The sequence below is a fragment of the Ochotona princeps genome, chromosome 16 (assembly GCF_030435755.1).
Source record: "Ochotona princeps isolate mOchPri1 chromosome 16, mOchPri1.hap1, whole genome shotgun sequence".
Lineage (NCBI taxonomy): Eukaryota > Metazoa > Chordata > Mammalia > Lagomorpha > Ochotonidae > Ochotona > Ochotona princeps.
The window spans coordinates 22118452-22132249 of NC_080847.1; the positions used below are offsets into that span (position 1 = coordinate 22118452).

At 54.7% G+C, this 13798-nt stretch overlaps 1 protein-coding gene across 4 annotated transcripts in view; it reads right to left on the reverse strand.

Moving 5' to 3' along the window:
• Window positions 1-3315: 3315 nt before the first annotated feature.
• NLRC5 (NLR family CARD domain containing 5) overlaps window positions 3316-13798 on the reverse strand; it is a 42507-nt gene continuing 32024 nt past the window's right edge. For 2 of the 4 annotated variants that reach the window (XM_058675014.1, XM_058675017.1), the window contains 13 exons: window positions 13273-13356; window positions 12702-12785; window positions 10937-11020; window positions 10125-10208; window positions 9415-9498; window positions 9083-9166; window positions 8874-8951; window positions 8396-8479; window positions 8245-8316; window positions 7967-8050; window positions 5528-5611; window positions 5114-5197; window positions 3316-4616 (listed from right to left, as the gene is read on the reverse strand). In XM_058675014.1, coding sequence (XP_058530997.1) covers window positions 4505-4616; window positions 5114-5197; window positions 5528-5611; window positions 7967-8050; window positions 8245-8316; window positions 8396-8479; window positions 8874-8951; window positions 9083-9166; window positions 9415-9498; window positions 10125-10208; window positions 10937-11020; window positions 12702-12785; window positions 13273-13356 — 1102 coding nt within the window. In that variant the 3' untranslated portion in view covers window positions 3316-4504. Of the gene's footprint in view, window positions 4617-5113; window positions 5198-5277; window positions 5612-7966; window positions 8051-8244; window positions 8317-8395; window positions 8480-8869; window positions 8952-9082; window positions 9167-9414; window positions 9499-10124; window positions 10209-10936; window positions 11021-12701; window positions 12786-13272; window positions 13357-13798 lie in introns of those variants that run through there. The other 2 variants (XM_058675015.1, XM_058675016.1) reach the window with 2 other exon arrangements.

The window sequence follows — 13798 nt, forward strand, 5'->3', positions numbered from 1 at the left end:
TGCGAGTGGGGACACTGCTCAGCTCAGGACATGGAAGCCGCTGGCTCCAGGCTCCTCACCCCAGGGGAGGTCACTTGGCTTTCCTCCTGTTCTCTCCTCCTCCTTGGGGCAGAGGCCCCTTTATGGGCAGCCAGGGCAAGGTTGGGGTGTGAGTGGGATGAGCCACCACATGTGGCATGCAAGGACACAGAGGGCAGGTTCTGGAGGCCAGGAGACCACGGAGGTGGGTGGGGGTGCACATCTTCCCTGGGGGAAGGGCAGTGTGGGAACTGGAGGAAGGCCAGCGTGCCCTGAACTTCCCCAACCCTTCCCCTTCTAGGGCCTGGACCAGACCAACCCCTGAGTACTTCCTTTCCTCCTCCTTCCTCCCCCTACCTCCCTTCGCTGAGACCCCTCCTCCCCAGGAGCGGAGGGCACCTCCTCAGACTTGGCCTGGGCTGTGCTGGGTGAGGCTGGAATGGGGCGCAGCACCTCCCCCCCGTACCTGGGCATAGCCCTGACTCTCAGGTCCTCGAGCCTGGGACCACCAAGGGTCTCTTGCCTCTTGTTCTGGTGTTGGCACCAGAGCCCGTTAACTTGCTGTGCCCTCGGGCTGGTCATGCTTCTGCTCTGGTGTAAGCTTCCTAATTTGTATGACGGTGGGGGCGGGGTCAGGAATGCCAGGAGTGTGTGGGACAGAGGGTGGGGGATCACCCTCGGGGGAACCCAGCTGGGGACCACCAGCTGCAGGAGGTGGGTCCAGGCCTCCCTGGACAGATGAGGAAACTGGTAACACTGAATTACATCGCCGAGAATCACACCATCTGGATTCAGTTCCTGGTGCCACCAATGGGTGACTATGCCTTTGAGAGAGTTAGGAGGACGTTTGTGATCTCTGTTGTCCTCAGCTGGGGAGACAGTGTCAGCAGGGCTCTGGGGCATGATAAAGAGATAGGTACAGGGTTGGCACTGTGGCATAGCAGGTAAAGCTGCTGCCAGCAACACCAGCATCCCATAGGGGCGCTGTATCAAGTTCCAGCTGCTCCACTTCTGATCCAGCTCCCTGCTTGTGCATCTGAGAAGGTAGCAGAAGATGGCCCACATACTTGGCCTGCTGGTATCCAAATGGAAGACCCGGAAGAAGCTCCTAGCTTCAGATCAGATCAGCTCAGCTCTGGCTATTGCAACCATTTAGGGAGTGAACCAGTGAATGGAGATCTTTCTGTCTCTCCTTTTCTCTCTATAACTCTGCTTTTCCAATACATAAATGAGTATATCTTTGTAAAAATCGTTTAAAAAAGATTTCTGGGTGATGGCAATGTGCAGTCTGGGTTACAACTCCCTGGTCCGATTCACCAACTTAAGTGTGGCCTAGCAAGCCACAAGGCTCACCCTTCTGGGACTACTGTGAAATGCAGAATTCCAGGCCTGGCCTGGGATCTGTCGACTGGAATCTGCTTGTTGACAAGACACCTGTTCATATCTGTCACTGGGACTTTGCAGGCTGGGAAGTACCAGCAGGGATAGTGGATCCCAGATAGGGGGTGTGCTCCAGGGAAGGCCATAGGGGGCAGACTCCCATGGGCCTCAGGGACGCCCATCAGTCATGGGACAAAGTAGCAACGTGAGTTCAGCCTTACCTTAGACATTGGACATGGGGCCTTCCCAACCCCCTCTCCCTCCTGGGAAAGCGCAGGTGCAGAACCCAGAGAACCAACTGATCAGATAGCTGCCAGCCCCACAGCCTCGCTGCCCTCCACACTTGTGTTAGTTTTCATGGTGATATTTATGCTGAGCCTACTTTGGGAAGGAAGGGGCCGGGGGCACCAGGCATCACCAGAAATAGAAAATAGTTCATGCCAAACATGGTGATTTCATGGCCAGCAATGCGGGCCCTGTCGACTCTGTGGAGCTGACAGGCCTGGGTTTTCTCGCAGGGCACCTGCTTAGAGAGTCTTGGGGCCCCAAGCTTGGGCAGAGCTGAAGGGGAATAGGAAGAGTAAGGGGTGAACACCAGCACAAATTGAATGGTGGGCCTGAGCTCCTTCCTTCTGCCCCGTACTGTGTGTGTCTCCCCATATGGTCTTCCTGTCTTCATTAGTCAAGGCGTCTTCAGGCTTTGAGGGGTTCATGCTCCAATTTCCAGCAAGAAAAGGTGAAGTGTGCAAATACAACTTATAGACCCAAGGCAAGCTTGGCACTGCATCCCAGGCAGAGGAGACAGGATGTAGGGGTGTCAACTTTTGGGGGGAACTTCTCAGCTTCTCTTCCTACCTCCTTTCCCCCATGACCAGGCTGTGGACTCCAGTCAGTATGTGCTGGCCCTGGCCTAACAAGAGTTTCTTTCTTGTGCTTAGTGGGAAGCTGGGAACGTGGTGGAGGGAGGCAAAAGTCAGACCAAGATGTCTGGGTGAGCCACCTGCAGGCTGGGACATACCATGCCCCTAAATCAGGTGGGCATGGCAAGTGGCATCACTTCCCAGATTCCTTTTGCTCCAAGAAAATTTTCAGGATTCTCCAGTGGGCAAGCCTGCCTCCCAGTGGAGGCGTGTAGTAACTACAGGCCTGCTCAACCCACAGATCATTCTATGTCTTTTTTTTTTTTTTTTTTAAGATTTATTATTATTATTGGAAAGCCGGATATACAGAGAGGAGAAGACACAGAGAGGAAGATCCGCCATCCGATGTCCCACTCCCCAAGTGAGCTGCAGCGGGCTGGTGTGCGCCGACCCGATGCCGGGAACCAGGAACCTCTTCTGGGTCTCCCACGCGGGTACAGGGTCCCAAAGCCTTGGGCCGTCCTCGACTGCTTTCCCAGGCCACAAGCAGGGAGCTGGATGGGAAGTGGAGCTGCCGGGACTAGAACCGGCGCCCACACGGGATCCCGGGGCGTTCAAGGCGAGGACTTCAGCCGCTAGGCCACAGTGCCGGGCCCGATCATTCTATGTCTTAAACCTTGACATTCAACCCTAAAAGGGGAAGGAAATTCTCATGTAACCAATATTCTTTGCACATCCTTCTTCCCTGACTGTTCATACACAGTGACAAGTTCTGCTGCAAGAACAGGGCGCAAAGGGTCTGCTCATACTCTGTACTGTTGACTGACTCCCACCCCATACCTGGAGAAATCTGGGCCAGGTAGAACGTGGAGGGGATAGAGTCTTGGGGAGGGATCCAGGTCCCTGCTGATGTGCCTGGGAAAGCAGGCAAGGATGGCTCATGTGGGAGATCTGCATGAAACTCTTGACTCCTGGCTTCGGCCTGGCCCAGCGCTGGCAGTTGTAGGCACTTAGACGGAAGAGTTCTGTCTTCTTCTCTGTGACTCTTTCACATAAATAAACTTTAACAATTTTTCTTAAAAGTTCCTACATCAAAGTGACAATTAATACGAAGAAGAGTTTACATTTCATGCAAGTCAAACAGAAGTGTTTCTGATATGCTGGGCTTCCCTAGGCACCTCTGCACAGGTCATAGAGAAGGTAAGCTCCCTGTGATCACATGACCAGCTAGAGACAGGCTCTGAACTTGAACTTGAACTTGAATGTATCTAAACCCCTAGTGAGCCAGTGCTGCTGCCCTGCTCTGTAGGTCCCAGGGCACTCCCAGCCCTGGAAGGAAAGAGAAAACCGTCAGACTTAGACTGGAGGCTGGGTGGCCCCATATATTGATTGATTACAAATGGCTTAGAATGTCATGGTTGGTTCCTTGGCATCCTTGGTTCCTTGCCAAGAGAGTGACAAGAACTCTGTGCAACATGAGAAGCCCCTGGGGGCTGAGGTAGTAGCTGAACCTAAAGGCCTTACTAAGTCCTTGCCATGCCTCCTCCTGTCCTCTCAGATCTGGTTTTGTCCCTTCTCTGAGACCAGCTGGCTTCTGCCCCTCAAATGATCAGGCTGGACCTGCAACTGGGCCCAAAGCCTTTGGATGCATGTAAGAGGGGGATCACCCATTTTACAGATAGGAAAACCGAGGCTGGAGGCAGGTGGGGACTCAGGCTCCTAGGCTGGTCAGTGGCTAGTCTTTCCATCCTGGCAGGGGGAGGAGGACTAGCCCCGGCTTGGCTGCTCTGGAGCTACAGTCCATTGATGCAGATTTGATATAAATACAGTAATAAATTAGATCCTAGGACTGTTGCAGGTTGTCCAGCCAGCCACGGGTCATGTGACAGGGTCATATGTCGCATATTGCATGCAGACCACCAGTTACATGTCCTGCCACTGCTCATGCTGGGTCCCATACCATGGGCCATGTGGGTCACCCTGCAGAGGTTCCATGCAATGACAGGTGTCAAGGTCACATTCTGACCTCCCACATCATGCATCATTCCCTCTTGATGCTCTCACCGTGCCCCATAGGTTACGCATGATGCAGGGTACTCTTCTGGCCAGACAGAGCTCTGACCAGGGCTCCCGAAAGTCACTCCTAGGGACTTCAACAGAACAAACATGTCCCTCCTTCCTGTAGCAGGTGCAGTGGGAGGAGGGGGAGATGAAGATGGTCAGAGTCCAAAGGCCTGGGATGTGCTTCAGGGTTCCCCAGGGGCTTGAGCCTGGCTGTCAAAAAACTTGAAGTCCAGTCTGGGCTCCTGGCTCCGCAGACGCTCGGCCGCATCATCGGGGATGGGGTTTTTCCAGAGGCTGTGATGGGGCAAGGGCAGGCAGTGGGTGCTGGGAGCTGCTCCCTGCCTGTCCTGTCCCCCTCCCCGCCATGACATGGGCCCACACTGGGAGGCTGAGACCCGGAAGGGAAGGAACCTTGTTTCAGAGTTGGTTGGTAGAGGCAGGTGTGGGAGTGGTGTGACTGCTTGGGGAGATGGAGCCCCCATCCCCACCTTCTGACTTCACCTATTCCATGAGCCCAGCCCTTATACCCACAAGCTGGATGTGCAAGGCCCATAGTCTTTATGCCCATTTTACAGTGAGGAAGTTGTAGTTGAGAGAGGAAGAAAAATGCACACATTGAGCAAACAGCAGAGCTGGGACAGGACCCAGGTCCTTCGGGGAACTGGCCCAAGTCTCCTTTGATCATTGCCCTGCTCAGGCCCTGTTCTTTTCTCTAGGCCTTCGGTGTGAAGGGTTGAGGTGGCCTCCTAGCCTTGGTCCCTGCACCTCCCCTCCCCTCAAGCCACTGTTACCGGATGACTTGGATGCTGGATCCCTGGGCCAGGCCTTCGGCTAGGAGCCAGGCTCCCCGAGCTGTGATCTGATTCTTCTCCAGGCTTCCCAGAGGCCAGCAGGAGAAGGGGAGAGAGAAGCATGAGATTGGGTGAGGGGCCTCCTTGTGTCTCCCCAGGGCCAAGATGGAGGGACAAAACCTCCACACCACGTGCTCTGAGGCCCCAACAGGCTTCAGCGGACTCTGGGACAGGTGCAGCCAGCAGGCTGTGGCTAGGGCGAGGGTTTTGGCAGAGCAGAATGCACAGCTCAAGGGGGGCTTTGTGGGTGGCTGGGGCCAGATGGGGAGCCCAGCTTTTGTGAGATGTAGGTGCTGCCCAGCGTGCCCTGCCCCCTGCCCCAGGCCCTCCACCACTGTGGTATGCCACCCCTACTCTATTCTTTGCAGCCGGAGCATCCGTGGCAGGACTTGGGCCAGCTCAGCAGTGGCCTCATCTCCCAGGGAGTTCCAGGACAGCCTGCAGAGAGAGGGGCCTGAGGTCAGTACAGAGGCGGAGGGGTGGGGAGTAAGAGAAGCCACTCAATGGGATATGCATGCTCTTCCCCTAAGACCTCTTCCTTACAGGTGGCTTCTGTCCCGCCCCTCGCCTGCTTTCTGGAGAAACTTGTCTGGGTGCATGGTGGGGTCCAGACACAGCGCCGTGATCCAAAACCCTGCCACATGTGTGCCTCCAGCGAAATTTGGGCCACCTCCACGCACCACCCACATTGTTACACACCTATGGCGCGCTTTCCCTTAAACTGGCCCTCCTCCCACTTTTTTTTTTTAAACTTTGAGAAACTAGGCTATTGGCATTTCACCCAGTGGTTAGGGATCTGTGTCCCACACTGGAGGGCTGAAATTCAATTTCTTTTTTTTGTTTTTTTTTTTTAAGATTATTATTTATTTATTTATTGGTAAGTCAGAGAGGAGGAAAGACAGAGAGGAAGATCTTCTGTCTGCTGATTCACTCCCCAAGTGGTCGCAATGGGCAGAGCTGAACTGATCTGAAGCCAGGAGCCAGGGGCTTCTTCTGGGTCTCCCACGCAGGTGTAGGGTCCCAAGGCTTTTTGACTGCTTTCCCAGGCCACAAGCAGGGAGCTGAATGGGAAGCAGGACCACCAGGACATGAACTGGCACCCATATGGGATCCCGGTGCATGCAAGGCAAGGACTTTCAGTCGCTAGGCTATTGTGCCGCGCCCCGGGTTCAATTTCTAACTCCACCTCCTAACTTAAGCTTCCTTCCAGTGTAGACTGTGGAGGTCACAGTGATGGCACATGTCACTGGGCCCCTGTCACTGACATGGGACACCTGGATTGTGTTCCCAGAAGCTAGCTCTGGCCCTAGCCCAACTCTAGCCACAGTGAAGGCATTTAAGAGTGACCTAGCTGATGGAAACTCTCTCTCCACCTTGCAAATCAATGAAAAGTATTTTTTTTTAAAGTGTTACAAAATTAATCTTTTGAAAAAGTTTCATTTACTTTTATTTGGAAGGCAGAGTGATACACAGAGATCCTCTAACCACTAGCTTCCTTCTCAAATGCCCGTCACAGCCAGGGCTGGACCAGAACAGCCTGGAACTCCATCTGAGTGGCAAGAACACAGGTAATTCACCTGCTGCATCTCAGGGCACACCTCTGTAAGAGGTGGGACTGAAAACAGAGTGAGGACCTGAACCCAGGCACCCTGACATCTCATACGGCATCTTCACCCCTGTGCCACAATACCCACCCAAGAAACCAATCTTGGAGGCCAACGCTGTGCCATAGTGGGGTAAGCCACCTCCTGCGTTGAACATCCCAAATGGGCACTGGTTCAAACCCTGGCTGTTGCACTTCCAATCCAGCTTGCTGCTAATGCATTTAGGGAAACAGTGAAAGATGGCCCAGTCCCTGGGCCCCTGTATCTATGTGGGAGACCCAGAAGTTCCTGGCCCCTGGCTGTGGCCTGGCCATTTTGGAAGTAAACCAGCAGGTGGAAGCTCTCTCTCTCTCTTCTTCTTCACTCTCTGCAACGCTGCCTTTCTCATCAAATAAATAAATCTTAAGGAGAAGAAATTACTCTTAAAGGGAAGGAGTCATCACAACCATCACTGGTCAGGCCCTGCCTAGAAGGCCTATACCAGGGTCACTAACAGTGCACACCCGTGGCCACAGCTTCTGGTCTCCTCCCATTCCCTCCCCCAACCCTTCCTAAAGGGCAGAGTCTGTGGTTGTCTCCTGTCTCTGCGGTGACAAAGGGAACATCTCCAGGGTCCATGATGATGATGGGATGCCATGGCCCTGAGACTCTCTTGTTGGTGTGATAATAAATGTTAAGACCTTGAGGACACAGCATCTCCTAAATAGAGCTGTGGGTCTCAGGCTGGCCAGGGTTTCTGCTCTATTCATGAGGCAGTGCTGGGATGCCCCAATGTCTGACAGATGCTGACAGCCAAGGCAGAGTCGGGCACAGCCCACAGCAGGTGTGTGGGGTCTGTTGGCTTTAGCCCCCTCTTCACTATCAACAGTGCTCATTGACAGAGGTGCTGTAAGCCAGGCCCCATGGAAGGAAGGTCAGAGGTCATCTGGTCCACTTGCCGCCTTGTCACTCCGCAGATAGGGAAACATACAGGGGAGGTGGACGACTGCCCCACATCACCCGTGTCTCAAGTGCTCAGACTTCTCCCAGGAGGACGTCCAAGCAAGGATGACCTTCCTAGTCAGGTCAGTAAGTGGGAGGCCCAGCCAGCCGGAGAGACAGGGTCTGGCCGCTCAGTGGGTGGAGTCCAGCCTCCCAGACACTCGATGCTCCCTCCAACCCCCAGTCCAGGGCTCCTCTTAGCACTCACAAGATTTCCTCCAGGGCCGGGCAGAGCGGGAAGCTGGCAATGAGGTGCTTGGCAGCCTGGTTGTCAATCGCACAGTATGCCAGACTGGGGATGGACAATGGGACAGATTGGAGGGCACCTGGGATGGGCACTTTGGATGGCAGGAAGGAACAGGCTGACAAGGGCCAGGAGCATGTGGGGAATCCCAGAGGCTTCTGGCATTCCAGGTGCCAGACTCTACCAGAGAAGGCCTCTGCCCCCACACCCTCAGTGCAGGGGCCCCAAGGGCAGCTACTTACTCAAGCCGTAGGAGCTGTGGGAACCCCTTACACAGATGCTGGATGCTCCTGGCCAAGCTGTTCTCTGCTAGGCTGCAGGGCAGGGAGACCATGTGTGAGGGGAGTCCCCCAGACCCTCCCAACCCTGTACCTCTGGCCAGAACCTACCCACCTAATGTCTTCTATGCGAGGGCATCCATCCAGAGCCTGGCCCAGGCTCAGCAAGCCCTCTGTTCCCAGAGAGCTAGACGGCAGGCTGAGGGGGGAGGGGCGAGAGGAGTCTGTGGCACTTGCCGTGTGCAGGTGTGTAGGTGTGTGGTGGCGGGAGGCAGGGGTGGGGTGGGGTAGGGAGGGCATTTTCAGAGCTCCTACCCTCAGCCTGATCTCAGGCCACAGCACCTGACCCTGAGGGTTACCTCAAGCCCCTTCCCCATGTACACAGGACCTAAGTGGGTACCAAGGGTCAGTGTGGCCTGAGACCTCAAGTTCAAGGCCTCATATCCTACTACATTAGTGAGGCAGGCTCTCTCCTGGCCTCAGCTATCTTGCAGAGGAGATGCAGTACTGGGAAACCCCAGCCCCACAGGGCAGCACTGCCTGGGGCCTCCCTGTTTGGGGTGTGCTGGGCTCAGGGATGTGGACACACTCACTGCAGGACCCGCAGCTGCTGGGGCAGCCCCTGAGCCAGCTGCAGAACTGTTGGATCCCCAAGAGCGTTGTGGCCCAGTCTGGAAGATGAGAGACAGTGATGAGCAATGGGCTGCTGGAGCATCCCAGGGAGCAGCCCTGGGGGTCAGAGGAACAGGGGTACCCAGCGGTGGGGGTGCCCACTGGGGATGGGGGGTCAGCAGACACTCACCTCAGCTCCTCCAGGTGCCTGCAAAGAGTGAGGGAGGTGGCCAGAAGCATGCCCCCTGCTGGGCCAACGCCATTGGCTGAGAGGCTGCAGGAGGGAGGGAGGGAACAGCCATCAGCCCTTCCTGACACCTGCTGAGACCCCAACTATCTCACTTCCCAGCCTGAAGCGACAGAGAAGCCCAGAACAGAATAGGTGCTGGGGTAGGGGAAGGTCTCAGGGGTAGAGGTGGGTGGGTACTGGTCCCACCATGGAGGCACAGAGGCCAGGGAGAGTTCCCAGTGTGGGTTGAGTCAGAACCATGGTGCGGCTGTTGCAGGAGGCTGACAACTCACTTGATTTTCTTGAGCTGAGGCAGCCTTGGCAGAATGGTGGCCAAGTGCTTGGCTCCAGCATCTCCGATCTGGTTGTGGTCCAACCTTGGGAAAGACAACAGGGGTGGGGGCAGGAACCATCAGCCCACTGTCTCTTGTGTTGTCCACCTCCTCAGGAGGATACCCCAAGAGGCCTCGGCTCCTGGGGAAGCCCAGCATTCACAGCACTTTGGATAGGATAGCTTCTGGATAGGATGCTCTGCTTATTGGTTGACTCAAAGGTCTCTTGCCAAAATTTGGGCACTCTGTCTTTGGGGTCCCCCAATTTTTGAGACTTGAAGTTGGTTGTATGGGATACAAGGAAATGAAACTAAGAAAGGATGAGGGTTGGAGGGAGGACCAGAGTTGTGGTGCTCTGAATTAAGCCACTACTTGCGTACCCACCATTGCATTCTGGAACTCCAGTTTGAGTCCCAGAGTTCTTCCAATTCAGTTCCTTGCTCGTGTGCCAATTCCTTAAGCCCCAGTGCCTACAGGAAGACCTGGACGGAGTTCCTGGCTTCTGGCTTTGGACTGGGCCTGACCAGGCTGTTGCTGCCATGTGGGGAGTGAACTTTATTTATTTATCATCCAGGTGATGAGCATTCTTTATTTCTCTTTCTCCCTCTCTGTCACTCTATGTCCCTCACAGATAAAATACATTGCATAAAAAGAAAGGACAGGTGACTCACCTGAGTTCTTCCAACATAGTGGCAGCTCTGAGAGCTTCAGAAAGGTGGCAGCAACCGATGTCATCCACGTGGTTCCCACTGAGCCTATGAAAGCAGAGACAGGCCCGGAGGCCTCAGTTGGCAGCTTCAAGGCCTTTGCAGGGCTGCTTCAGGAACTCCACAGTTTAAAAAGCCTTTAGGGGTCCAGACCCCACAGAAGGCAGTTAGCAGCATGAGGACGACTATCCCAGTGTCTAGGTAAGAAAACTGAGGCTGGGAGCTAAGCTGGAATCAGCAAAGACTGCCTGGGACTTCCAGGCAAGCTGGAGATGAAGCTGGAAATCCTGGCCTAGGAGTCAGTTTGGGGTCATGGATGCTTGCACAGCCTGGCACCAGGCCAGTTTCACCAGGTGCCACAGTCCAAGCCAGCCAGCTGTGTGATTCTTCCACCTCTCCTGTGAGAGGGCTCTCCTGAACCCAGCTTATTGCCTCTGCCACACTGTGAACTTGCCCTGCCTCTGGGAGGAAGGAGAACACCCTAACAAAATGATGGAGATTTGGTGCCAATATTTTTGGGCCATCTGGATTTGGCACTGTGCTTCCTAGTTTGAAAAAAACCATATTACAACAGAGTGTGGTATTTGCTGATCCAAGAGAGCCAGAGGGCTGGGATCTGGCCTGGGGGTTAGGGTGCTGGTTCAGAAATCTGCAACCCCTTATCAGGTGCCTGAGTTTGGCACCTGCCCTTGGCGCAAGGAGGTACCATGAGTGCTGCTCTGAATGGGAGCAGGCTCTCCTGCTATCCCCTGCCTACTCCCACAATGGTCACTCACCTCAGGCTCTGCAGGAGGGTCATGTGGCTGAGGCCCTGGATGAGTGTGGCTACAGCAGGGCTGTCCAGTGGCATGTGACTGAGGCTGCAGGAGAGGAGGGCAGGTGAACTTGGTAGGGTAGGAGTGGGGGACCCCGGTCCAGACCAGATGTGTGAATTTTCTGGGCTTCATGTGGCCAGCCAGGAGCCTCCCCAACACCCATGTACAGTCCACAGTTTAAACAAAGTATATCTAACACATAGACTTGGGAATCCTAGCGCTGTGCCAGCACGCCTCACTGGGCCATGCCAGCAGCTGTGCTCTCCGAGTCACAATAGATCCAGGCTGGTGTGGGAGAACGGTGATTATCCGTGGAGTACCTGATGTAGCCTGAAGCCTGGGCTTGAGGCCAGGGTCCTCTCCCTTTCACAGAGAGGGGACACAGCACCCAGAGAGTTCTAGAACCTGCTCTGGGCTGTGTCAGGAACTAGGCCATAGCGCTCCCTGTTCCTGGGCCTAACCATGAGCTGTTCATGGGCTCCTGCTCCTTAAGTTCTCAGCTTGGGGGCCAGCACAATGGCTCATCCTCCACCTCCAAATGCCAGGACACTATATGAACACAGATTAGTGTCCTAGAGGCTCTGCTTCCTATTCAGCTCCCTACTTATGGCTTGGGAAAGCAGAGGAGGATGGTCTAAAACCTTGGGACCCTGGACCTTTGTAGGAAATCAAGAGGAAGCTATTGGTTTCATCATGCCAGGTCCTGAACTTTTATTTTTTTTTTTTAAAGATTTACTTATTTTTATTGAAAAGTCAGATACACAGAGAGGAGGGGAGACAGAGAGGAAGATCTTCCATCCATTGATTCATCCCTGAAGTGACTGCAATGGCCAGAGCCGAGCTGATTCAAAGCCAGGAAACTGGACTCTCCCCTAGGTCTCTCTTGAGGGCACAGATCCATCCTCCACCACCCTCCCAGGTCACAAGCAGGGAGCTGGAAGAGAAGTGGAGCAGCTGGGACACAAACCGGTGCCCACATGGGATTCTGGTGCATGGAACGCAAGGACTTTAGCGCTGTCCCTCCTTTTTTTTCTAAAGATTTATTTATTTTTTATTGGAAAGTCAGGTTTACAGAGGAGAGACAGAAAAAGATTATCCATCTATTGGTTCACTCTCCAAATGGTTTGCAATAGTTGGACTTGAGCTGATCCGAAGCCAGGAGTCAGGAACCTCTCTGGGTCGCCCATGAAGGTGCAGGGTCCCAAGGCTTTGGGCCATCCTCCATTGCTTTCCCAGGCCATAGCAGGAGCTGGCTGGGAAGAAGAGCATCTGGGATATAAACCAGCACCCATAATGGATTCTGGCTTTTGCAGGTGGAGGATTAGCCAGTTGAGCCAATGTGCCAGCTCTTTCCTCCTTCTAATAGCACCCTTTGGAGCCTACCGGGGAAGGAAGCTGAGATGGAATAAATGAGCGGAAGGACAGTACAGATTCCCTGGATCCAGCCACACCTGAAGGTAACACCTTTATAACTATCTACCACAGAAACCGGTAGATTCCCTGGCTAGGGCTGGTTTTCATCATATCTTTTGCTTCATGTCACCAAACATTGAGGTGGCACTCAGGGACAGCCAGGTGAGGAAGTGAGAGAGCCTGGGAGGACATTCAGCCCACCCTGCTCCTTCCAAGCACCGGCAGTTTGTGTTCAGGAGAGATGCCAAGTTCCTAGGCCTGCACCTGCCTCCCATTGTCAGCCAGTGCCAGCTGACCATGACCACACACTTACTCGAGCTGCTGCAGTCTGCACTTCCCCTCCAAGGCTGCCAGCAGCACCTGGATGTCCGCCTCATTCAGCTGGTTATTGGACAAGCTGGGGAGGGGGACCAAGCACAAAGCACGGGTTAGACAAACCCACCCTGGCCCCACAGCTGAGCTGCCTCATCCGTGCCCCCTCCTCCACACCCCACTGGGGGTTTAGGTGCCATGGGTCTGCAGATCCCAGATATCTCGCCTCCGTGGGGACATTTCTGGCTCCAATCGCTAGCCTCTGAAGTCCCTTACGGGAGGGCTCACAGTGGTCACAACTGGCCAGCTGAGAGAGAGGCCCCCCCCACTTCTGTGCCTTGCAGCCCGCAGTCGACCTGGGCACAGCAAGACTCCTGGGGCACTTTCACAGATGGTAGCCATCTCGTCACCCCGTGGCTTGTGGCTGAATGGGGCTTTGTTGTACTTCATCAGGGTCGGGGGCGGGGGAGGGAGGTGAGGGGGCGGAGTGTCAGGTGTGAATCTGCCCTGCCCACCTCCCCTCCTTCCCCCAATCCTCTGCCTTGCCAAACCATCCCTTCCCTGCCACTCACTCCAGCTCCTCCAGGTGGTGGCAGTGGCTCAGACCGGATGCCAGGTGGGAAAGGCCCTTGGTGCTCACGCAGCTGGAGGTCAGCCTGGTGGGGTGACCAGAGAGGGCAGACAATTAGGCTGGAACCAGGGCTCAGGAGACCTGAATGCTGGAGGTGGATGGCAGGTCTGCAGGGTGGAGTGTGGGGGTGTGCCTCCTGGGGGCAGTGGGAGGGGACTAAGCAGAGACCCTAAAACAAGGTTATTCAGCACTCTGCTGCTTTAGTATGTAGCTGCTTCACTCCTCAAATGTCTGCTGCAGCCAGGCCTGGGCCAGGTGGGGCTGAAGCCTGGAGCCAGGACCCCAAGGCACCTGCCGCTGTGAAGTCTGGGCACTTGCTGGTGCTTACTACCGTTTGGTTGCTTACTTTCTTTCTTCTTCTTTTTTTTCTTCTTCAAAAAATTTAAACAATTGGCTGATTTGGGAGGCATAGAGAAGGGAGAGGGATCATGCCCAGTCACTGGGTCCCTCCCCAAATGCCTGCAATG